Raw genomic sequence first — 27,221 nt, 5'->3', positions numbered from 1 at the left:
GGTAGACAAAATTTTAAGTTTTTTATAATAAACTCAGTGTTGTACTTTATCTTCAAAATAATGAAGTACAATAAATTGATTTTTTCTGGAATTGATCATTATGGATTTCCTTTTCTTCCTTTTTTTGAATTGCATAATTACTTGCCATACTGTTCAGTGTCATCTTATTTGGTATAATCATCTTTAGGTACTTACTTGATATCTGTTTTGGGTTTCTAGTTATCTTAAGCCCATTTGGACTAAATGGCACTCTCACAGGACAGGCATTCAAGATGTCCGATTCAGCTACAAAAAAATTGATTGGTGAATGGAAACAGTTCTATCCTGTCTCATCTTGTTTGAAGGAGATGTCTGAAGAAAAACAGGAAGATATGGATTGGGAAGATGATTCTTTAGCTGCAGTAGAAGTTCTTGTTGGTAGGGATTCCGAGTATTTAATCCTAAGGGGGGAAATATGTGACTATATGTATTAGTTAGATTTTGCTGAATAATAATAACTCTGATATCTTAGTGACTTTTAACAGCAAACATTTATTTCTTCCTTATTTCCTGCTTACAGTACATAAGGGCTGCAGTTTGGTTGTGGTTTGGCTTCTTGTGTCTTCTCATCCTTCAGCCTAGGTTCAAGGAGTACCCCAGTATCTGGGACATACTATTCTTACAAGAACAGAGTCCCTATTATTCAATAGGGACTGAGCCTAACCATATAAGTGTATTTAAAGCTTCTGCTAGGGATATGATGTATGTTGCATCTGTTCACACTCCATTAGGTAAAACTAGTCATATGACCAAACCAAAGTCATTAGGGCAGGGAAATATATTCCGCCTAGAGGGAAAAATGCTAAAGGTGGGAAGAAAATAATTATGAATGAATAATATTTGGAGGTTGGAAGGTTGACAGCGTGTGTGATGCAGTATTTTAACATTTGGTAAAGCTGTTGCCTCTGATAAAAGTCAGAAAATGTATACCAAAAGGACTTGTGGCTTTGATTTGCTTTGTCCAGGTCAGCACTATTTAGGTTGGCTTTATTATATTTATCTTCTTACTTAGGGACCTAGGTTAACAAGGTAAACTATATTTGAGACATGCCAGAGACAAGGCAGAGGACATAAAGTAGGAGAGGCTGCATCGATCCTGCAAGTACATCTGAAGTTCCTATTGGGTTGTGGCATCTATCACATGCGCTTACATTCCAGAGCAAGTTGCACAGCCCAGCTTAACAATGAGGTGAAGATGTATACTCCACCTTAGAGAGACATGGGAGGTGTGGGGAATGTATGGGTGAACAGATAATTGGTTGAGCAGATTAGAATTTGCAACACTGTATTTAATGGATTCATATGGTAAATGTTATATATGAGATTACCTTATTTTTTTAATAAAAGAAATATCAGTATTCAGTTTCAGTAAATTTATTAACCAGAGTAGTTGTGTCAAAAACAAAAACAAAACACAAACATATATTTGGCTTTTTAAATAGAGGCATATAAAGAAGAAAACAGAAAATGGTCCGTATTTCTAGTGCCAGTTACCTTTGTTAAAGTTTTTAAAAAAACTTGGTCACATTTGCAAATAAAGATCTTTTTTTAAAAAAAGAAACACGCATCCACGGTTAGAAAATCCAAAAGCAAAAAGAGAAAGCTGCTTTCTTCTAAGTCTCTGTCTGTCACTAAAGGTAACCACTACTACCAGGCTCTTGTGGCTTGTTCAAGAAAAACCTTATGCCAGAAAGAGTACATTTATAAAAGTACATTAAGTGTATTTTTATTTTAACAAGTGTGATCATATTATATCTACTTTTCCGTTATTGCACTTTTGAGTGAAACTGATCCCACTACAGTCAAAATAGTAATTGATTTTCTTATCCTTTTTTTTTTTTCCTTTTAGCGGGTGTCCGAATGATCTACCCAGCATGCTTTGTTCTAGTCCCTCAGTCAGACATTCCTACTCCTAGCTCTGTGGGATCCTCTCACTGTTCAGCTTCTTGCTTGGGTGTCCACCAAGTGCCTGCTTCCACAAGAGATCCTGCTATGTCTTCAGTTACTCTTACACCACCTACATCTCCTGAGGAAGTTCAAACAGGTATGGTACTAGTTTGTTTCATTAGCTCTAGTGATAAATCTGTTACCTTGAATATAGTAAACACTTAAAAAATAATTATTTTGGAATAATTTCAAACTTACTGAAGTGTTTGTAAGTACAGTGCAAGGAACTCTTCTCATTCAGATTCCCAAACTGTTAACATTTGCTCCATCACCCTCTGTCTATGCATACATTCCTTATAACTGATCTTTTTCTGAACCATTTGAGAAAAAGCTGCAGACATGATGCCCCATCATGGGATGATGCCCCATTACCCCTAAGTACTCAGTCTGTTTCCCAAAATTAAGTACACTTTCCTATATGACTACCATTTAATCTTCCAAGTCAGGAAATTAACATTGATATAACACTATCATCCAGTTCCCATTCCCTGTTCAAATTTTTTTTTTTTGCTTTCTGTATTTTAAGTAAAGTGACATGCTTTTTTGCCTCAAAATATAAGTAGGCTTACCAGATAGCTACTGGTAAGCTATGTATCCAGCTGTCTTATCTTACCAGGGCAAGTTATATCAGAAATTTAAAAAAACAAAAAAAAATAATGTTATTTTAAACCTACCTTTATTCTCCTACAGCCTGTTCTTTTTTGTTTTCAGTTGATCCTCAGTCTGCCCAGAAATGGATCACATTTTCTTCAGTATCTGATGGCTTCAGCTCTGATAGTACTAGCCATCATGGTGGGAAAATACCCAGAAAATTAGCAAATCATGTGGTGGATAGAGTTTGGCAAGAATGTAATTTGAACAGGGCACAGAACAAGTATGTATTTTCATCTTCAAGTTTAAAAATTGCATGTTGGTAGTTACTTGTAGATAAGAGATATTTAAAGTATAAACTGTTATTCATATGATTTTAATTGAAAAAATGGATTTTTAAAAATCCAACTTTAATGCTTAATTCAGGGTTACAAAAAATTTTATGAATTCTAAAGAGTTTTATAATTTCAAATCTTAGGAGGAAGTATTCGGCTTCATCAGGTGGTCTATGTGAAGAAGAGACAGCCGATAAAGTAGCATCCTGGGATTTTGTTGAAGCTACGCAAAGAACAAATTGCAGCTGTTTGAGGTAGATTTTTTTTTTCTTTTCCGTTTGGTTGATGTCGGTATATACATGTATGTGTGGTAGTTTCTTATGCTGTTGCATACTTAGGCCCCACTTTGTTTGAGATACCTTACGTAAACACAGTTAGGATTTTTTTCCAAAAGAAAAAAATATGAGGAAAATAGAAATTCAGTAATACGGAGCTGATTATAGAAGGACACACAAATGTATAGGTTCTTATACAGTTACCAGAGCTGGACTGTGAAAGCTTGGATTCATAGCCAAATAAAAGAATTTTATACTGAATTATGGAATATATAGCATCTATAAGGTAAGAGGAACACAAGTCTCTTGAGAAAAGTGTTCATAAATGGCACTGTGCTTGAGAAATTTCTCCCAAGTGTTCTCATAGAAAAGCTGACATGATATACTGAGGTAAAATTTTTCTCAGTCTTTTTTATAGTAAATACAATATTGGGTTTTGCGCAGCAGTTTCTTATAACATCCCTTTGGTCAAGCTGTAGGTGAAATGCTGAACTAAGATTCAGGAAATAAGATTCTACAAGGGACCAAAGCTGTAATGTAAAAATACAGGCTTTCTAATAGACTGTGTTGGTTGAAAGGTCGGTAGAAGAATGGATGTACTTGGAATTTTTTAGGCAATGATATTTATTTTATATATTGGGGATTTTGATGAGATTTGTTTATCACAGGCATAAAGATTATGTTGCCTAGAGTTTATTATTTTATTCTACAGATTAAAGATAGATCATATGTTTTTGCAGTCAAGTAAATAAATAATGGCATTGACATCCCTAACCATGACTTACAAATGCACAGTTAGCCACCCCTTCTTGTCATGGCTGTGAGCCAAAGGGATGGAGTGCTTGCAGGTTAGGGCTAAGGTTTTTCTTACATTAGCTCTGTTTGATTGAGTGCAGTGACAGACTCTCAAGTGTTCTGATGTGTTTTTGCATAGATTAAGTTTTCTTTTATATAGATTCTTTGGATTAAAGACTGTACAATGTTTTGAAGTCTGGCAACCTTGTTAAAAACTTGCCTCTGTTGTTGACAAGAGAGATTGGAATAAAAATATGGATAGATTAGCTCCTGTTTAACAGTTTAAAGTAGTAAAAACCACACTCACCTTGAGGGGGGAAAAAACCAAACTTAGTATTTTTTTTTTTTTTGGCCGCGTTGGGTCTTTGTTGCTGTGCGTGGGTTTTTCTCTAGTTGGCAGCGAGCAGGGGCTACTCTTCACTGCAGTGCGTGGGCTTCTCATTGTGGTGGCTTCTCTTGTTGCGGAGCACGGGCTCTGGGCATGCGGGCTCAGTAGTTGTGGCTCGCGGGCTCTAGAGTGCAGGCTCAGTAGTTGTTGCACATGGGATTAGTTGCTCTGCGGCATGTGGGATCTTCCCAGACCAGGGCTGGAACCGATGTCCCCTGCATTGGCAGGCAGATTCGTAACCACTGCACCACCAGGGAAGTCGCAAACTTAGTCTTGAAATGCAGGGCTTCAATGCATTATTTGACTAAGACCAGGGGTTGTTGGCAAACTACAATCTGTTGACCACATTTGGCTCACCTATTTTGTATGGTGTGTGAGCTGAAATGGTTTTTACAGTTGTAAATATTTGAAAAAAATGAAAGGAAAATATTTTGCAAAAGTTATGTGAAATTCACATTTTAGTGTCCATAAATAAGAATTTATTGGGACAGAGCCACATCTGTTCATACACACATTAACTGGCTGCTTTTACAGAGTTGAGTGGTTACAAGACAGACTGTGTGGCCCTCCAGAGTCTAAAATGTTTACCATCTGGTCCTTTACCAAAAAAGTTTGCCAATCCCTGGTCTAAGACCAATAGAATGCTTTTTCTTTCACTGTATTGGCATTTTTTTTTTTTTTTTTTTTTTTTTTTTTTTTTTTTGCGGTATGTGGGGCTCTCACTGCTGTGGCCTCTCCCGTTGCGGAGCACAGGCTCCGGACGCACAGGCTCAGCGGCCATGGCTCACAGGCCCAGCCACTCCGCGGCATGTGGGATCTTCCCAGACCGGGGCACGAACCCGTGTCCCCTGCATTGGCAGGCGGACTCTCAACCACTGTGCCACGAGGGAAGCCCTGTATTGGCATTTTAATCAAGCAGCTCTTCTCTTTTAGTTTCTAACCTAGGCATTGCTTTATTCTTTTTGAAAGATTTGGGTTTTAAGTCTATTTGTTTAGACTAGTTGTAGAGGAAGACACTCAAAATGCATGTTGGTAAACGTAAGTTTTAATTCTTGCTCTAAGCTGAACTTTTATTTTTAAAAACATACTTTCTTTCCTAATTCCAGAAATTCCTCCTAGGTATTTAGAGCTTTGATATGATGAAATTTCCTATAATCTATATGTTCGACTAGCTTTGGTAAATTTACCCTTCTAGTAAATACAGTGTTTCTAATCATTTACTTTATTTTTTTCATTCACTTTTTTTTTTTAACTACTGCATATTGTAGATTCCTCCTGTACCCCTGCCTCTCCCCCCCAAATCTGGTTCTCTTCTTTAGTTCATAAGTAAGGCTTGAAACAGACTTGGAGCCACCCTATTATGTGTATCCTCTCCTGGTATAGAATATAGGAGGTAGCACATACATTGATAACTGACTGTACTGGTCAGCCAGTCTGTTCTCAGATCTATTCCTACATTTTCCCTGCTCTGTTCTGTTTTGCAGGGAGTTAGAATTCCTAGGCTCCCTTGCTTTTAACATGTGTTTTTTGGTTTTCCCCCCCAGTTTTATTGCGATATAACTGACAAATGATATTGTATGATTTTAAGATGTCAGTGTGATGATTTGATTAGGCTCACTTGCTTTTTGGAGTTGGCTAGTTGGAGGCACTAAGAGAAGATAGTTGATAAGAGGAGGAAAGAAGCCAGGGTATTTCCCCACCCCTTTTTCGAGCCAACTTCAGCAGCAGCTCTGTGTCCCATCTGTGGTCCCAGTTACCATTGGGCAGTTCCTGCTGTGGTTGTAGCACCATCCCAAGCTTCTGTGATCTGATGAGAATACTTCATCTTATTGTCCTTTCAGCCATAAAAGTGATTGAAGCTCCCCTGCTGTTACTGCTTTCTCCGTTACCTCATTTTCCTCTGTTTTGTTTTTTGATAAATGTTTGTAGTACATTTACTCTGTGTGAAAGATAGGACTGGACCCTTCTCTTAGAAATTGATTTGAAAAAAAAATTGCATAAATATAAGCAGTTTGCATGATATATATGTGATTTTAAGAAATTTAAATTATACAAATAAGGCTGAAGTGTACTGCTTGACCACTCTTTTTCCAAATCCTACTCTCTCTCCCTAGAAGTAACTACTTGCCAATTAGGTATTATCCTTTCATGCTTTTCTCTGTAATATTGTATGTATATGTGTTTTTCCTCCCAACACATGAACATAATGCAGATGTATTTGGCAGTTTATTTTTTCACTTCATGTGCCTTAGATCTCTCCATTCTAGTTACTTGTGGATCTGCTTTACTGTTTTAAAAAAACTTCTTGGCATTCCACCGAATGGAAGTACCATAGTGTATTTAATCATTCTGGGTTTGATGGACAAATAGGTTGTTTCCAAAGGTTTTTTTGTTTTTGTTTACTTTTTAAAAAATAATACTTTTGTGACTATTAGTTATTTATTAGATTTTTTTTTGACACTCTGTGATAGACGATGTCCAAGGCTCAGGATACATTAGTGAACAAGGCTCCTGCTGTTGTGAAGCCTGCATGCTAAGGGGAGTGGGGCAGATAATCAGTTTTCAAAAAAAATTCTTAATCCTTTTAAAATTTAAGAGTGGTGAATGCTAAGAAGGAAATAAAATTAGGTGGGTGATGTGATAGAGAGTTGTGGGCAAGGGGGCTATTTAAAACTTTGCTTGTGACTTCAGAAAGCTTCTACCAGTTTCACTCCCACTTCTTGCATATAAGAGTGCTGGTTTTTCTTATGCTTTCACTTATCTGAGAACTGTCCTTAAAATTATTTTTTTCCCATTATAGTAACTGAAAAGCATAAAATTGTTCTAATTGGCATTTTTCAGTTGTTAGTGAGATTAAAAACTGCACATTTATGGATATTAGGCTTTAGTCTCGTGGAATGTTCATAAGAAAATTAGCACTTAGCAAGCTGTATAAGTAGAAAGCAATACAATAAATTTTAGATATTAACACTAAAATACTAGGAACTTCAACTAATAGGAAAAATAATTAAAGGAATCACTCTGATACTTTCAGGACAACTTCTTTTTTAGAAAGATTCTCCAACTTGGTTGACTTGTAATATGAAATTCAGTTGTCTCTAAAGAAGACTAGCTTTTAGAAAAAGGTCTATATAGAAGAAAGGAACTATGATTTAATGTTACCAAAGTTTTGGAGAGCCATTGCTATTCGTATATAGCCCAAATTAATAGTTTCTTTGCATTATGGAAGGACAAAGGAATGTATGGCTGTTTACTTTTCACATCCCTAGTATACTTGGAATGTAACCAGGTAGCTCACCTCAGATTATTGGAGATTGTTTTTCTCCTTAGTGCCTTGCATAACTTGATGAATTCTTAAACTTTTGGTTTCAAAACTCATTTACACTCTTAAAAATTATAGGGTATCCAAACATGCTTTTATTTATGTGAGTCACGTCTGTTTATATCATTTTAGGGAAATTCTAAAGCAGTGCTTAGTTTATTTAAAAAATAACAAAAGCCAGTACAAATTAACATGAATAAAATACTTTTATAGAAATCAACTATATTTTCCAAAGCAAAATGCAGATTAGAGGACTTCCCTGGTGACGCAGTAGTTAAGAATCTGCCTGCCAAAAACGCAGGGGACACGGGTTCAAGCTTTGGTCCAGGAAGATCCCACATGCCGGGGAGCACCTAAGCCCATGCGCCACAACTACCGAGCCTATGCTCTAGAGCCCGTGAGCCACAACTACTGAGCCCACGTGCCACAACTACTGAAGCCCACATGCCTAGAGCCTGTGCTCCGCAACAAGAGAAGCCACTGCAATGAGAAGCCTGTGCACCGCAATGAAGAGTAGCCCCCAGTTGCCGCAACTAGAGAAAGCCCGCACACAGCAACAAAGACCCAACGCAGCCAAGAAAAAATTAAAAAAACAGAAAACTATATGTCATAAAATAACCTTAAAAAAAAAACAGATTAGAAGAGATAGTTGACATTCTTTCCCTCATAAATGCCTTTAAAAATTGGTGGATATTTTACACTTACAGCACATCTCAATTTGTACTCTCCACGTTTTGAGTTCCTAGTTAGCCACATGTGACTTTGGATACCATTCTTGGACAGCACAGCTTTAGAAATAGAGTTGAAAATAGAACTAATGTCTGGATATAGGGGGAAAAAATATACATACACACACATATATAAATGTCTGATATAGAAAAGACAAGTTTCTAGTCAATATATTATTTTCTAACAACTGGAGGAGCTGCATTTCATAAGGTAATGTGGTCCTTGTCATTGAAAATATTCGAAGAGGGGTTGGTTAGAGAAGGGGTTATTCTTACATTGGATAGAACCTACTGTTTGTTTTTTTAATGACCAATAACTTTATTAAATTTTTTTAAATGCTATTTAAAAAATTTAAATAATGCACACGAATATAAAGCTTAAAATGACAAGTTCTCCCTATTATGCATGTATGTAGACCTGCCTGCCTGTTTTCTTTTCCACAAATGGAATCATGCTTTGTATACTGTTCTTCAACATGCTTTTTTTGAAAAACAGTTATCCTGGGTATCTTTCCTTATTAGCACATATAGTTCCACTCTCTTTTTTCTTTTAAGTTCATAGTACTCCATGATACTGTCGAGGTATAATGCTTTATTTGGCCAGTCACCTGTGCTGCACTCTTGCTGAAGATTTTTTTTTTTTTTTGCCGTACGCGGGCCTCTCACTGTTGCGGCCTCTCCCGTTGCGGAGCACAGTCTCAGCAGCCATGGCTCACGGGCCCAGCTGCTCCGCGGCACGTGGGATCCTCCCGGACCGGGGCACCAGCCACATCCCCTGCATCGGCAGGTGGACTCTCAACCACTGCGCCACCAGGGAATCCCTCTTGCTGAAGATTTTTAAAGCAAATCTTAAATACCGTCATTTCACTCCTACTTCAGTATGCAACTCTAAAAAATGTTAATATTTTCTTACGTAACTATAATTCCATTATCACACCTGGTAAAAGGAACAGTATTTTATTGGTATCATCTTATACCTTCTACAGATATGTCTCAGAAATATTTTTTTGTAGCTGGTTGGTTTGACTAGGATTCAAATAAGGAGTAGACATTTGATTGTTAAGTTTTCGAGATCTCTCTTTTAATCCTCTTCCTCCTTTTATGACATTGACTTGGTTGGAGAAACTAGGTCAGTTGTTCTATAGAATGTCCCACATTATGGATTTTCTCAATTTGTCATGTATTTTAACTTGTTCTTCTGGTGTCATTTAACTTCTTTTATCCCTTGCATTTCTGTAAATGGAAGGTAGCTCTAGAGCCATGTCCTCTAATACTAGCTATGTTTGTAACCACTAGTGACTATTTAAATTTATTTATTTACTTGGCTACACCACTCGGCATGCAGGATCTTAGTTCCTGGACCAGGGATCGAACTCATGCCCCCTGCAGTGGAAGCATGGAGTCTTAACCACTGGACCACCAGGAAAGTCGCTGTGGCTATTTAAATTCAAAGTGACTGGATTTAAATAAAAATTTAGCCCCTCCATTGCACAAGTCACATTTCTAGTTCTCAGTAGCCACATATAGAACATTTCTATCATCACAGAAAGTTATTTTGGACACTGCTGATCTAGAGGCTTAATTAGGTTCAGGTTTAATATTTTTGGCGAGAATACTACATAGGCAGTGCTGTGTTGCTTTGTATGGTGTCACATCAGAAGAGACATATGCCCAGTTATCCCACTTTTAATAATGTTAAAACTAAGAAGGTGGGGATCAGCCTGATGCCGTCATTGTAAAGTTCTAATCACGTTTACTATGAATAAAGACAGTTTTTCTTCTTCTTTTGAAATCTCTATCTCTTTTTTTTTTTCCTTGACTTATTGCATTGGCTAAAACTTTAAATAAAATTGTTGAAATGTTGAGAGTTAATATTCTTGCTTTGTTCCCAGTCTTAGGGAGAAAATATTCAGTCTTCCATCATTATGATGTTAGTTGTAGTTTTTCATAGACGTCCTTCATTGGACTAAGTTCTAATACTTGCTTGCTGCATCTTTTTATATGAATAGGTGTTGAATTTTGTCCTGTTTTTCTATATTTATTGAGATAATCATATGGTTTTCTGTTTTATTCTGTTATGTGATGAATAATATTGGTTTTTTTCTTGTGAATGTTACACCTTACATTCGTGGGACAAATTCCATTTGGTTATGATGTATTCTCAGTTTATATATTACTCATTTGCTCATTTTGTTAATGATTTACATCTGTTTTCTTAAGGAATATTGATTTCCTTTTCTTATGATGTCTTTGGTTTTGGTGTCAGAGTAATGATGGATTTCTCCTGTGTCCTTTTGACATAACTGCAGTTTTCTTTGATAACTTTCATGCTTTTTTTCCCCTCCTGTACAATAAGAGGTCCCAGGCTCTGTACAAAAGGGTGTCTCAGCATGTTCCTTCAGTAGAGAGGGTTCTTTGAAAAAGTGCCTGCCACTGCTTTTTAATAGTCTTTCAAGTTACCTCTGATATAACAAAACCATTAATAAAGTATATTGTAAAAAGAAAACAAGCCAAAAAAACCTAATGAATACTTTTAATGCTTTAACTCCAAATCCCTGCAAATTTTTTTTCTAGTTTTTTACTTTAAAAATATTTTATAAACATTAATACCAGTTGAGTTTGGAAATCTCCAAGTGCACCGTATTTTTACTGCACTGAAAGAAATCTTAAACTTTGAATAAAATTATTAGATTTTAAGGTATATAGTTTTAAATTCTTCAGTTTAGAATTGCTTCACATCATGAGGAATAAATTCTTTTAGGTACTTCCTTTTCTTTTTCCTTTCCAGTCAGCTTATTCTTTCTGTATTGGTAAGCCTTGGGAGAAGGAAGGTAGGTATGGTGTGGGGCATCAACCAGTCAATTCCAGAACTATCCAGATGGATATAACTACAATCTTGATTGATCTAACTTCAGTCCAGTAGAGTAAGTTTCCTAGCTGGTTGCTGTAGGATCGTAGATGATGACTGAGCTCAGCCAAGCTGTGGACATTGATTTATAACAATTACTAATGGTAAAATATCAGGTACATTCATAAATTGAATAAATTTGAGGACATTTTATACCTTTTTATATTAAAATAACTAGAATCTTATCTCTGTATTCAGATTCAAAGATATTTAGATTATGTAAGGCAGGTCATCTTTGGCTATCTGATCACGTGTTAAATGAGGATGAGAGATTGGCTTTTATGAAGCTTTCTGCATGCTCTTAGTTTTAGGCCACTGAACAAAGTATTTTTTTTTCTATGTAAATTCAAATAATTTTACTTTTAGGATTATGTGTGAAAAACAAATGACATCCAAAATTTCTAATGCCGTTAACTTGTATACTCTGATATAATAGTTATACTATAAATAAACCTTTCTTTTAACTTTTCAGGCACAAAAATCTCAAAGCAAGAAATCCTGGACAACAAGGACAGGCACCAACTTTAAGTCAGCAACAGCAAGTACTTCCGAAGCACAAGACCAATGAAAAGCAAGAAAAGAGTGAAAAACCACAAAAACGCCCCTTGACTCCTTTTCACCATCGTGTATCTGTTAGTGATGATGTTGGCATGGACACAGATTCAGCCAGCCAGAGACTTGTGATCTCTGCTCCAGACAGTCAAGTGAGATTTTCAAACATCCGAACTAATGATGTAGCAAAGACTCCTCAGATGCATGGCACTGAAATGGCAAATTCACCTCAACCACCCCCACTTAGTCCTCACCCATGTGATGTGGTTGATGAAGGAGTGACTAAAACACCTTCAACTCCTCAAAGTCAACATTTTTATCAAATGCCAACACCGGATCCCTTGGTTCCTTCTAAACCAATTGAAGATAGGATAGACAGTTTATCCCAGTCTTTCCCAGCTCAATTCCAGGAAGCTGTAGAACCTACAATATATGTTGGTACAGCAGTAAACTTGGAAGAAGATGAAGCTAATATAGCCTGGAAGTATTACAAGGTCCCAAAGAAAAAAGATTTAGAGTTTTTACCACCTCAACTTCCAAGTGATAAATTCAAGGATGATCCAGTTGGACCTTTTGGACAGGAAAGTGTAACATCAGTTACAGAGTATGTATTTTTTTTAATAGTCACTATTATAATTTAAGGGTGGAAATGATGTAGGTTCTTAATAGTAGGACTCCAGAATGGTTTCAGGGTAGGATTTACAATAATAAATCCTTTGAGTATTAATTTTGCATAATTTCTTTACTGTGTTTTTTCCTTAGGGGACCTCTTTATTATGAAATATTTTAGTCACAGAAAAGTGGAGAAAATAATAACATTTATCCATCAACAAACTTAAGAATTTTACATACAGTTAGAACCCCTGTGTACTATTTTTCTTCCTCCATTCTTCCTTCCACTGTTCTGAATTTGGTATTTATCATTTCTATACATGTTTTTATTCATGTAGCTCTAGTTAATTCATTTTACTTGCTCTCTAGTATTTCTTTGTTATGAATATGCCATAATTTATCTACTCTCTTGAGATGGACATGTTGGTTATTTTCAATTTTTCACAAAGGATGTAGCAGTGAACTTTTTTGTACACATTTCCTTGTATACTTATATATATAAGAATTCCTCTAGGGAATACAGCAAAAAGTGGAATTGCTGGGCCATGGGGTATGTCGATATTCAACATGAAGGGTTGTTGCCAAGTTACTCTCCAAACCATACTAGTTTACACCCTCATCAACCAGCAGAGTATGGGAATAGCTGTTCTACATTTTCCTCAGTACTTGGTATTATGAGACTTTTAATTTGGCTAATCTGCTGCATGCAGAATGGCCTATTATTGTCTTACTATGTTTTAGATTCCTAGTGAGGTTAAGCATCACTAAAAGTGTTTACAGGCCTGTATATCATATGTTTTAGTCTATTTTCGTTTCTTTTTTTTTCCTGATTTATTCTTTTCATATTCTGGTTATTAATCTTATATTAATTATATGTGCCTCGGATATCATTTTTAGTCCATTTTTTTTCTTTTCTTTTCCTCCTAATTATTCTTTGTATATTCTGGCTATCAATTTTGTATTAGTTATATGTGCTACAGATATCTTCCTCTGTTCTCTGGTTTGCCGCCTTTGTCCACAATATGTATGACATACTTTAGGGCAGAAATAGGGGTTTTTTCAGGTCTCCCTTTACTTTCTGTGTTGTTCTGATTATATTTATTATCTGTCCCACAAGCTTTTTTATCTATAGTGGGTTTTTAAAAAAATTTTTACTGGAGTATTAGTTTACAATGTTGTGTTAGTTTCAGGTGTAAAGCAAAGTGAATCAGTTACAGTGTTTTTTTAAAGGTGAAAGTCAACCAACCATTATATTCATTTTACCGTTATATTCATTAAAACTGTCTACCTATTTATTAATGCAAGGCCAAGTAGTTTGCAAAGATTACATTTCCTTCTCTATCAGTCTCTCAAACTTTTAGGGTCTTTAGCTTAGAATGTTGAAATTTTGCAAGAATATGTGTGTACATAGTAGTCTTTTATTCAGTCCTTGTACTGAACTTTTGAGGAAGGCTGGTTCAATTTGAAGTCTTTTTTGTCCCGTCACTGGGAAGTTTCTCTTTTCTTGGAAAATATCTCCATTTTTTTCCCCCATTCTCTGCAGAACTTCTAGAATGAATTCAGATGTTGAACTTCGGTATTTTCTTTCATTTTCCATCTTTTTTTCCTGAGGGGATTCCTCAACTTCTAGCCCTTTTCTTAAAGTCTTAATATTTGTTTCTCATGTTTTTTTAATTTCTAAGCTTTTTTTTAAAAAACAGCAACCCCTTGTTTAATGTCCTGTAACTTTTTTTCCTTTAGAATTACTTTATTTGAGTCTTTTTCTTTACTGATTCTCATATTTCTTCTTACTGTTTGAGCTTACACATTTTAGAATGAGGGAATGAATAGATGAGCTGATTGGAAATTTTGTGTATAAAGGCAGAGCCTTGTTGATTGGCAGGACTTAACTCACTCAACAAATATTTTAGAATGAACTGTGTATCAGTTCCAGAAACTTTGCTTTATGGTAATGGGGTAGGGGATGTTTAGGAGGGGAGACCTTGTACCTAAACTTCCAGGATGAAAAGGATCTTGTGCCTTCACCAGGTAGTTTATTCATTTTTCTTAGAAAAGGAACCCTTTCAGGACTGGGGGGCAGGGGCAGGGGAATAAATCAGGAGTTTGGGATTAACGTATACACGCTACTATATATAAAATAGATAAACAACAAGGACCTGCTGTATAGCACAGGGAACTATATTACAATATCTTGTAATAACCTATAATGGAAAAGAATCTGAAAAAGAATATATATATATACACACACAAAACAGAATCGCTTTGCTGTACACCTGAAACACACAACATTGTAAATAAACTATACTTCGATTTTTTAAATGGTTATTAAAAAATAGGAACACTTTGTTTCTCGTTTTTCAGCTTTTTTTCATTTCTGTCTAGAGATGTAAGTCCAGATTTTCTCTGGTTTTTAGGCAGTTTGGCTCTCCTGTTGTTTATATAGTTTGCCCTTAGCCCCTTCTTGCATATTGTAAGCCATGAACTTTCTCTGCTGTGTTTCCTTGATTTTGAGCTTCCCTGAAACTAAGTAAAATTCCTGATCTATTTATAGCTTCTTTCTCATTTTCCCTACTTTTAGAGATGTATTTTCTTTTAAAATTTCTTGGTTATTATTTTAGTAGACAAACCCATGTGCTTCATCTAGCACTTTGAATCTTAAAAGCATTCTAGTATGACTTTTTTTTAATTAAAATTAATCTGGACTTGAAATTGAGGGACTTCAGAATATCCTTATGATCATGGAAGATGACTAACTTAGTTAATAAATTAGTCAGCAGATTTCTTGAAAGCAAATGATGTCTTGGAAACAAGGCTTAAAAGGTCTTAATCTGTGCTGGATGTAATATAGAAATCCAAGCTAACTTCAACTCTTGCCTGAAACTGTTGGTCTCCTTGATTCTATACTTCTCTTTATGTAGTCTCTTTACAGCAGTCAGAGTGATCATTGTAAGTTAAATATAATGTTACTCATTTGCTTAAAACTCTTCATATTTAGAATAAAATCCATACTTCTGCCCTCATCTGTAAGGTTCTGCACAATCTCCTGCATACCTAGTTCTTTACTTGTTTTTACTGCTCTCCTGTTTGCTTCCTGATTTAACCACACCAGCTTTCTTGCTATTCCTTCAAAAAAGTTAAGGTCATTCTTCATGGCCTTTAGAATTGCATTACGGGGTGGGGGGAATACCTCGCCCCGTACTGTTCAGTTGGACTCAAAAGTTACCTTCTCAGGAGGTATTTCCTTGACCACAGTACCTAAACTGTGACCTCTCTTTAATCCCCAAGTCACAACGTATCCTGTGTACTGCTTTCATTTTCTCCATATATATAGTTAGCTGAAATTATATATTTGTTAATGGTCTCTTCCCTATTAGAATGTAAGCTCTATGAGGGCAAGGACTTGGTCTTGTGCACTGCTGTGTTCTTCCAACTTACATGCACGCACACGCGCACGCCTTCCCAGAACAATCCTAGGCACATAGACATTCAGCAAATGTTGGATGAATGAAATGACAATATGGACCTAGATTACTTTATGATTTTAAAACATTTCTTTCTAGGTGTTATATTTTCTTATTTAATGTATGTAAAAATGTAGTGATGTAAATATTTTCAGTTTTAAGAACTTTAAGTGTGAGTTTTTATGGACATATTATATTCATTGGGTTTAAGAATTCTAGCCATAACTTTACTTAGTGTATTGGCTGCTTGTGTGCATGAGCAGCTGTAAGTGAAATGAAGGTCTCTTAGAGGTTAATACAGCTTAACCTTAAGAGTCGGTTCTAAAAGTACTTCGGCATTTTTCTCATTGAATAAGAATGAGAAAGAAGTATAGTGTATGCTGAGTAGAATGGTTCTGGGTCATGATTATGTAAATTAAGAAAAATACATGCCTCTACCTGTTCCTGGTCACCATCTTTTTCTGCCTTATAAAAAGAAGACATAAAAGATTGAATAGAGGTTTTTTTGTTTTTAAAGTTGAATATGAATACAGTTTTGGTTATGCTAGTTACTAAAATGTGTGTTGTGTCACAAATTACTTGTAGATAGAATCCTTATTTTCGTATTGTAATACTAGATTAGGATAGGGTAGATATCACAGAAGGTCAACCATCAGAGTCCTCGCTGCTATATGAACTGAGAAATATTTGTGGAATACACCTGTTTTATACTTGGTAGGTTAGAAGTTTTGGTCTTACGTTTTAATCATCTAGATGATTTTATTTTATCTTCCTGAAGTTACTGGCAGTAGTTCTCAATTGGTTTCTCTCAGTTTCTGGCCGCTTCCCACCCCCCCCCCCCCACCCTCAGGTGACATTTGGCAATGACTAGAGACATTTTGGTTGTCACAGCTGGGTGTGTGCTACTGACATCTGGTAGGTAGAGGCCAGGGATGCTGCTAAATATCTTACAGTGTATAGGACTGTCCCCCACAACAAGGAATTTTCCAGCCCAAAATGTTAGTAATGTTGAGGTGCCTTAATGTTACAAATAACTTACTCTAGAGTTCAAGTTTCTGTTAAAAGTTATTAAATTAGATATGCCAAACATGTTTAATGATTAAGTTTCACTAGGGAGCTCTCTCCCATACTGCTTTAGTCTCCCCAAACCACAGTAAAATACCTGGCATGGTCTTCAGTGTTCGTGTTATGCTAAAACAAAAGTTATTTTTTCTCATAGTTAAAAAGATCGTGTTGGAATAGCTTATTAATTCAAGTACCTGCTCTTAATATTACTTGAGATGGGATATCACGTGAGGGTCAGTCATCTCCCTGTAGCAAGTTGGCAAAGCCAGTTGACAAAGTCAGATGATGTCCCTTGTCATTAAAAATAAATTCTAAGAATTACTATTACGCTTTCTTAATGTCATTTAAACAATCTTAAATTCTTTGTAGAAGCATTCTGTATTTTTAAAGATATAATATGATCAAACATATTTCTGGTAATAAGAATAATCCATTCAAAAACCTGGTTTGTTTTATATAAAAAAATTTGGGAATTTGTGTTACCCAGTCATTGTAAATTTTATTATCTTTTTCCATGCTTTGAGTTTTGAAAATGTTTTAAAATAACATAGCAGTTAATTTTAATGAGGTTAATTAGAGGGTTGTTGCAACTTCTATATTCTTTATCCTTTCTTAGGAAGATTATCTTTCTTTTTTAATTCATACTCCTCAAAGATGCACTTTTTCAGTTTGAATAAAACTGAAATTTCTATAATATACAAGATACTGTAAGGCACTGTTGGGGTATAAAGTAAATTTGGGTCCTGGCCCTAAATGAAATTGTAGTCTAATGGAAAATAGCATTAAATTCTCTGACACAGCTATATATATAAGATATAGTAGGGATGCAGAGCCAGAGTGGAGAATAATTCCATTTATGGAGATCAGAAGCTTTATGTAGTTTTGTATGGATAGATTATAGGGTGCTGCTTAGTGGTTTGGTGTGTTATGGTGAGAAATGAGACCTAAAGAGTGGGGCAGGGTTATATAATGGAGTGGCAAAATATTATTTATAAGGTGATACAGGGGCCTCATTAGGAAATTAGAAAGACATGGTAGGGATGGAGGGATTTTATAGATGTGGAGTAGACTAAAGAACTTTATGGCCAATTAGATATATAATGCAGAGGGACAAGAATGCATCAGTAGAAATTTAAAAATGGTTTCTTTGTAGTAGTTGACTTCTACAGATGTGTGCCTTTTTAGAAAATTATGGAGGAGAAATTTAGACCTTTGTTTTATTTATGTTAAGTGACAACTCAGTTTCCATTTGGCATAAATGAATGAAGTTTTCCATTGATTGGTATTAAGGGGTGGGCACTAGGCTTTCATAATAGGTAGATAAAAAGAGGTACTCTTTTTCAGTTTTAGATGGTGGTGGCTGCTTAACTAGCGCAGAGAAATTACTTCATCATTTCTAAGCATTTCCTTTATTCTTAGACTTCATGTGCAGCAGTCGATGCCAGATTTTTTAGCAACTACTTTAAAGCAAAATTCCTTTTCTAATTTGTTAGAATTTATTTGGAGGGCAGAGAGAGGTTGGGGCTGGAGCATAGCATATCTCCCACACAAGATATACACATCTGTGGCAAATACCTTTATTTTCTTTTTGCTTCTAATTATTTTTAGTTTCTTTATTAGTTAATGATAACATCTACTTTAGAATAGTGGCTGAAGACCTTGTAAGTTTTAAAGAAAGCAAAATTTCTGCCAAGAAACATTACAGTTTTTAAATATATTTTTTCAAGGGTCTAGCACTTAGTTTTAGTAGAATTTGTGCCAGCCGTAAACAGTCTGTAACTCTTGATTCAGAAGGAACCTTTCTAAACCCTGAACAAAGAACTGTACTTGAGCATAGTTCTTATTATGTCTTGTTCAGTATAAAAAATACATCATGATATCTTAACCGTAATACCCCTCAATAGAATTAGCTCTTACGTTGTATATAATATGTATATACCAGATTTTTATTGTATGTATCTAGTTATATAATGCATTATTTGATCTCTAAAAGATAGTTTCTAATTTTTGTTTCATAGAAAGAAGTCTATGATGAAATAAACTTGTTTTGATTTTGTATTCTAAATCTTTTAAGATTTTTTTTTAAGTCTTCCTTATTTGATATCTTATTTTAATGCAATAAAGCTATACTTTTGACAGCTAGCTTGACTCAGTTTAAGGATTGGTTATGAATATTGGAGATGGTACTGGAAAAGTTACTACTAAAATTTTTTTGAGATTTATTGAATTCATTTCTTCATTAACATTTCCTGAACTGTAGCTTATCTCCTGTAATTGCCAGTTTTAAAATATTGTCACACCTTGTCTAGAAGAATTTTTATTGAATAAAGACATAAAAGCATAGGCCATGTTAAATTCTCTACAAGTACATTTTAGGATAGTATATGTAACTGTCACAGTGAGAGGAAGGAGATATAGTTAATGAATAATATAAAAGTAATTTCAGTTTGCTGTGGGCATTGCAAAGCTTCCTGTTCATGGCTGTACCTAATCATTCTTTTCCAGTTTGTCTGTATTTAGCTTTGTATTTGATTGAAACTATATCTGTAGTTAACTATTTGGCTATATGTGAAAGTTCCTTTTAGAAAAGGAGAGGTGTGTTGTTCCTATTCACAAAAAGTGTATGTATACTATATAATTGGAGAGTGAAGAAATGCTAACTTGAGTTTTTAATCTGGCATCCTTAAAAAAATAGCAATTTTAATTTCTATTTTTATCAGTTTTAAATATAGAAGGATGTGTAATGTAAATAATTTATATTTTTAATTTATTGTGACGATACTCTTGATATTATTGACTTCATTTAAATTCTTTGCATATCCCACTGTCTGTGAGAACCATTCAATAAAATAACAAAAAGTTGTCTTTAGGTATTGCATTTGATTTACTCATTTTTATTCCTAGTAGAGCCCTGTGCAGTAGGATTTTTCCTTTTAATGTTACTGCCTACTAGCTTAACAACTACTTGCATAAAGAGTGTGGCAGTTTTTATGCTTCTGCTAGAGGACAACTTAATATGAAAAACAGTTGTTTTATTCACCTCAACATAGAGTAGTCTTTCAGCTTAGTGACTGGGGGTGAGGGGGTTAGGTTCTTATACTTTTAGCCTATGAATAGTTATGTGAATTGGCATACTTAAAATCTTTCCAGCCCTAACTCTGCCACCGTGTGACCATTTCTTTCAACATAATTTTCATATCAAAGAGAGCACACCCTCTGGTTCCTATTTTCATGATGTTATTTTAAGTATTAAATAAGAAAATATATGTCAAAATATATGGAAATGCTATTTTGAAAAGAGTCACATTGATATCTGATAGACAATTCAGGAAACATTTAGGGTCTAATATGGTGAGGTACAAAGCTGCTTCTAAGAAATAAATGCTTATTCATTTATAGACCAGAACTATTCTAACAGGTAATTGTAGAATATAGCCCATTGACAGTTATGTTAGCACTATGTTCCTATGGAAGAAAGTTTTTGTAGACTTGGGATTTTAGTTTGGGGATAAATCTGAGGCACATTGAAATAACAGTGACATATATCATATTTGATAGCATGTTTAGAAAATGTCAGTTATTCTTTTGATGACCTCTGTTTCAACCTCAGTTTATAGGGTATAGAGTGCTTCTAGTGCTGGACATTGGTGAATAGATTAACAAGATACGATATCTCTGTCATTCAAAGAATTTATAAACTAGCAAATACCTTTATTGATTCCAAACCTTACTTCTCTTATGATTGTTTTGTCCTGATACTCAGGACAGAAAAGTAGCGGCAGCAGTATCACTTCCTAACGAATAAAGATGATTTATTTCAAACTACAACATACTGTATTTTAGAATTATTAATGCAAACACAGTATCTCAATCCTGTGTGGCTTTTAGATTTCATGTATTAATTTAGCAGGTATTTATTGAGCACCTATTATGTGCCAGGCACTCTTCTAGGCATTTGGGATAGTTCAGTAAACAAAGTTAAGATCCCTGACATTTAGAGGCTTATAGTCTAGTGGGAGTGACAGACAACCATGAACATAAGCAAATTATATAGTATATTAAGAGATAAATGCTATGGAGGGAAAAACAGAGCCTGGTAAGTGAGATCAGTGTTGAGGCAGTGGGCATATTGCAATTTTAAATAAGATCTCGTAGATAAGGTGACATTTAAAGACTTGAAGTGAGGGAGTTGGCCATGCAGATATTTGGAGGAAGAATGTTCCAGACAGAGAACAGCCAGAAGTGTGTCTGACCTGTTTGAGGAATATCAAGGAAGACCTTGGAAGAAGAGTAAGAGGGAGGAGTAGAATAATAGAAGATGAAGTTGGAGGGGAAAAGAGGAGACTGATCATGGAAAGCTTTGGTAGGATATAAGGACTTTGTTTTTTACTCAGGGTAAAATAGTCATTGCAGGATTTTGAGCATTATCTGACTAGAAGCCTGGCTGTCATTATTATGGCAGCATGGGAATCTCAGCTTTGCAAACCATAGAGAACATGAATTTGGGAGTCTAAAAGTGTCATACACAAACCAGAAATGAATCATTTCTCTATTCCCACTCACCAAGCACCTTGGTCTTCAGAGATGTAGAAGCCCTGATGATTTCCAGGGTTCTGTGGTGCAGATCTGCTTCTTTTGTCTTCCCTCTCTAAGCCGTAGATTTCACCTTTCTTTGGTCTCTTTCCAGTAGTTCATCTTTTTAACTTCAGTGTTGTCTTCTCGCCTGTTCTGTTGTCCTTTGTCATTTTATTGGATATTTTAGGAGAGTATAAACATATATTTATCATTCACCATGTGGAACCAAAAAACTAATAATTGATTTTCCAACGTGATTAGTAAAAAACGTCTGAGATACTTGTGCCGAAACTGTTTGACGCTGTAAAACGTTTTGCTGGATTTATGGTAATAATGTTATTTTTATGAAACACAAGTCATGCTCTTAAGCTTTTTAAACTTAAAATATATCCACTCATGGCAGTAGGAAAAGGATAATCACTTTCATTGTATAAAGGTATAAATTGTATAAAAGTAGTGTCTCGCTGTATAGCCACATTTTGAGAGTTTCTGTGCTGGAACAGTTTAGATTTGAATCCCTTTCAAGTGAATGGATTTGGACAAGTTAATGCAATTGAGGACTTGGGAACAGAGTGGATAACCAAAAGACAGCACATTCTGGTGGAAAGACTATGAGACCAGGATTTTAGCTCCATTTCTCTATTGCTAAATTTGATACTTCAGTAAATCACATAACCTTTCTATGCCTCAGTTTTTTCATTTGTAAAATGAAGGATTGAAAATTAGATCATCTTTAAATAATTCTTTTTTTAAATAATTCTAAAAAGTTTATGCTACTTAAGTCATTTTGGAAATTTGTTATACTTTTATGGAGAATATAATTAATTTTCTATTTTTATTTTTTTATGCAGGTTAATGGTGCAATGTAAGAAACCTTTAAAAGTTTCTGATGAATTAGTGCAGCAATATCAAATTAAAAATCAGTATCTTTCAGCAGTAGCATCTGATTCAGAACAAGAACCTAAAATTGATCCATATGCATTTGTTGAAGGAGATGAGGAATTCCTTTTTCCTGATAAGAAAGATAGACAAAATAATGAGAGAGAAGCTGGAAAAAAACACAAGGTAAGAGAAATCAAAGTACACCAGAGTGTCACTGATGATCTGTAGCTCTGCATATAGTACCACACTTGTATTTGGAAAAAAAAATTCATCATTTTAACTTAGAAAAACATTTTTAAAAAATAGGTAAATCAGGCACATTGTACACAGTTTAAGAGCTTGTATGGGCTTGAAATTGTAGCTGGTCTCTGATAATGAAAAGATCTTTATTTTTGTAAAAGTTTTGAGGTTGGAGAAAGAGTGCATTAATTTCTGTTATATTGAAATCAGGACATTTAGGTAGACAAACTGTTTTGATTCTGAGTTAAACTATGCTGTAAGTGAATTACCAGTTTTCAAAATTGCAGTAAAATATACATCACTGAGTTTATAAAATACATGATATTTTGAATATGTGAATCAAGAACCTGTAGTGCCCCTGAAAGTAAAATGTTATGAGAATAAAGTGTGAGATGTACAGATACTTACTTGATTAAAAATTTAAAAATCAAATATTTGAGGATCTATTAAGGACAGAGAAATCTATTAAGATAACTCTGCTAGATAAGAATTTTGCTGTAAATACAAAATTGGAAATTGAAAGCTGTAAAATTGCAAAAAGGACCCAATAATATGTTTAATACAAAGAATTCATTTCACAAAGTTTTATTTAGCCTTACTGTGTGCCAGGTACTTGACATTTTGTTCTTCTGTAAATGTGGAAACAGTAGTATCTGGGAAGGCAGTAGGTATTGTAGAAAGAACATGGACTTTGGGATTTGGCAGATTTAGGTTGAAATCCCAGCTCAACTACTTATCAGCTGTATTTCCTGGGTTATCTTTAGAACTATTTTTTGTCTGTAAAATGAGTGTACTACTTCCTTATCATGTAGTTTAGTTGTGAGAGTTATTGATGTCTGTACTACACCCAGCAGAATGCTTGATACATAGCTACTCAATAGTTGGTATATTTTATTATTGGTAAAATATGTATTTCAGTCTAATATGTAATATTGTATGCAGGTAGAAGATGTGCCATCTAGTGTAACAGTGTTATCACATGAAGAAGATGCTATGTCATTATTTAGTCCCTCTATCAAGCAAGGTAAAACTTTAATTTTCTTTTTTAAAATACTGCATTCCAGGATTGTTACTCCAAAGTAATCTGACATTGTTGGACTTTCAGTGTTCCTTTTTGCATAATTCATGTTTCATAGAAAGGGACCTATCTTAAAATGATGGATTCATTGTTTATCTTGTACTGGGAGAAGCAAGTTTAGGTGATAGAAATTCTGTTTTGAATTGTTGGAACTTCTTTCCTTTTTTTTTTTTTTAATTTTTATTTTTGGCTTCCTTGGGTCTTCATTGCTGTGCATGGGTTTTTTCTAGTTGCGGTGAGTGGGGGCTACTCCTTGTTGCGGCGCATAGGTCTCTCACTGTAGTGGCTTCTCTGTTGTCAAGTACAGGCTCTAGGTGCTTGGGCTTCAGTAGTTGTGGCACGTGGGCTTAGTTGCTCTGCAGCATGTGGGATCTTCCCGGACCAGGGATTGAACCTGTGTCCCTTACATTGGCAGGCGGATTCTTAACCCCTGTGCCACTAGGGAAGTCCCTCCTTTTTTAACAAATAAAAATAATTTTCAGCTGTAAAATGAAGGGATAGGATAAGATCATCGCCTGAGATCTCTCTCAGATCTAAAAACTCAATTTATGAATTAGACTTTACTGTAATTTGGTTGTCCTTTTCTCCCCCTCTCCCCAAGTTAGAAGAACTGTTGCTGAGGTCATTAACTTAACAAATATTTATTGAGCACGTGTTATGTGTAGGCAGTGTTCTCGGCACTGGAGATACAGTGGTGAAGACTCCACTTTGAAAGTGTCTGACTTGTGCTACTTGTGAATAGAATAGAGAGACATGATATATTAGTTCTTTTACAAGATCTATTTAATTTTTGATGGAGGCAGAAGTTGTCCTTTGGTATGTGTCTTTTAGGGGCAAAGTTTTGTTTTAGTATTTGGAATAAATAGAGAAGATCAGTCAGGCTCTGTGCAACCAAAAACAGGAATAAGAAAAAAAGTCCATCTGAATAAGGAAGAGATGGTCTTTCATGAAATAAATTTAGTGGTCAGTGGTTCTAAGTAGCTTAAAGTGAGTTAACAATTTGGGTTTTTTAGCCTGTTTACCTACCCTAGGATATAGGAAATGTGTAATTGTCCCTGTGGTGTGGCTTTCTCAAAATGTGGACCATCTGCCACATTCTGGAGCATGTTTTGAGGTGAAACTGGGAAATCTTGGTTTTTAATAAATATCCTAGATGATTTTTACACACTCTAAAAATTTCAGAACTACTGCTTTAGTGAATCTTTAGGACAACGTGCAGAGGCACTTGGAAAGTGACTTTCACCTTTCTGAAAGGGAGGGCTATTTCAAGTTGTTTAACCATTCTGAGGATGCTTTGGAAGGTTTATACACCAAATTGCTTTTTTTTTTTTTCTTTCTTGTATGGGAATGTAAGAGGAATTTAACTTTCATTTGTATTTTTATTTTTTCTAAAGTCATTTTTTTCACTAAAACTGGGGGGAAAATAAAAGGAAAATAAAATTTTAGAGCTGAAATGAAACTTAACTAAGAGGTACTTAAGTAAGTACTTAAGTGCCTGGCACTGGGCAAAAGTGCTTTATCTACATTCTATCACATTTAATTCTTGTCATACTGTTAGTGTTGGAGTTGGGATTCAAATTAATTGTCTGACTCAAGAGCCAGAGAATCTGTGCTTCCTTTATATTTCAGGAAGATAGAAAAATTAAATGTGTGTGTTTAATTCTGTTGTCCTAATAGTGTTTATATTTTTATTTGACATATTATTAATGTAGATTACTTAGCTATGTTATGGATTACATAGCCTTTGGTGAGCTTCTTGGGGAAGGTATGACCATATATTTAAAAGTTTATTTCTATGAAAAAAAATGGCTAAATTTTAAACAAGTCACCATTTCTTACTGCATAACACCCTTATAAAGTTATATGTCTAGCTTAAATAAATAGAATAATACTCATTTGGTCAGTAGTAGAATTTTTGATTTTTTTTTTCTGGTTGTCATATGTAGATGCTCCACGCCCTACTAGTCATGCCCGTCCTCCATCAACCAGTTTGATTTATGACTCAGACCTGGCTGTCTCTTATACTGACCTTGATAATCTTTTTAATTCTGATGAAGATGAACTGACAGTGAGTATCTTATTAATGATTACAATTATAATTTGTTTTCCTTGATTTTATATAAGTTTATTTTTCAGAAGTGATATGTGACTTGAATACTATGTTTTAGCCCTGAACAATAGGATATATTTTGGAAGAAAATTAATTGGTGTCCTTTTTTAACCTCATGTTTGAGCCTTCTTTGTTTTTTTTTCTGGCTGCACCGCCTGGCTTGCAGGATCCCGACCAGGGATTGAACCCGGGCCCTCGGCAGTGAAAGCACAGAGTCCTAACCACTGGACCGCCAGGGAATTCACTGAGCATTCTTGATATAATGTCACCTATAAACTTTGAGGGGTTTTTTTTCTTTATTTTTTTGTCTTTGAAGGACATGTATAATTAAGCTTAATTTGAGCTCTGCCATATGTTCTTTTTCTCCAGTCCCTAGGAAGCAGAATTATTACTATTACTTTAATAACTAGAATTATGACTTATAACATTATACCAGAACATATAAGATTTTTAGAAATTTCATGTAATGTCTGAAACATTTATATTAACATACTTCCAAACAAATAACCCAAAGAAAGTTTAGTATTGTTTTTTGTTTGTTTGTTTGTACTGCAGGTTATTAGTCATCAGTTTTATACACATCAGTGTATACATGTCAATCCCAATCGCCCAATTCAGCACACCACCACCCCCACCCCACCGCGGTTTTTTCCCCCTTGGTGTCCATGTTTCTTCTCTACATCTGTGTCTCAGCTTCTGCCCTGCAAACCGGTTCATCTGTACCATTTTTCTAGGTTCCACATACAAGCATTAATATACGATATTTGTTTTTCTCTTTCTGACTTACTTCACTCTGTATGACAGTCTCTAGATGCATCCACGTCTCAACAAATGACTCAATTTCGAGGAAGCAGAATTATTAACCTAATCTTTGGTCCTCTAGTTTTAGAAATGACCGAAAAATTGACTCAATTAGAGAATAATAAGTAATTAACATTAAAGTTATATGCCTTGTCAATTTGTTAAGGAATACTACTTCTTCTGAATTTGTTTGGCTTCACAGCCATTATTATAAGACACCTACATACTATAATAATGAAAGAGGAAGAAAAAGTAATACTTAATCTTTAACACCCATTTGCAGGGAAAGGTGAAGATAAAAGAAATTAAAGCTTAAAATGAGATTCCCTAGAATGTCAAGTCTCTGGCAAATTAATGAATTGGGTGCTGCATTATAAAAGGGAAGTCCTTTTTCATCTGCATAAAGATAGCTTGGAAACTTCTATAGTACATTTGGTCTCTTCAATTAAGTGACATAAAGCAGATATCACTATACATAAACTTTTACTCCACATCCCGTAATATAGTATATTTTAGG

General features: G+C 35.0%; 1 protein-coding gene across 1 annotated transcript in view; it reads left to right on the top strand.

The window, feature by feature from the left end:
* MED13 (mediator complex subunit 13) overlaps positions 1-27,221 on the top strand; it is a 90,549-nt gene that overhangs the window by 26,661 nt on the left and 36,667 nt on the right. Inside the window, exons 5-12 of the mRNA XM_065896822.1 lie at positions 220-417; positions 1,889-2,083; positions 2,698-2,860; positions 3,056-3,166; positions 11,801-12,484; positions 22,445-22,658; positions 23,658-23,739; positions 25,740-25,861. Coding sequence (XP_065752894.1) covers positions 220-417; positions 1,889-2,083; positions 2,698-2,860; positions 3,056-3,166; positions 11,801-12,484; positions 22,445-22,658; positions 23,658-23,739; positions 25,740-25,861 — 1,769 coding nt within the window. The remainder of the gene's footprint in view (positions 1-219; positions 418-1,888; positions 2,084-2,697; positions 2,861-3,055; positions 3,167-11,800; positions 12,485-22,444; positions 22,659-23,657; positions 23,740-25,739; positions 25,862-27,221) is intronic.

Source organism: Phocoena phocoena, chromosome 19 (genome assembly GCF_963924675.1).
Source record: "Phocoena phocoena chromosome 19, mPhoPho1.1, whole genome shotgun sequence".
NCBI classification, from domain to species: Eukaryota; Metazoa; Chordata; class Mammalia; order Artiodactyla; family Phocoenidae; genus Phocoena; species Phocoena phocoena.
Note: the sequence above shows the minus strand (reverse complement) of the source record. Positions and strands in the feature narration are given on the sequence as shown.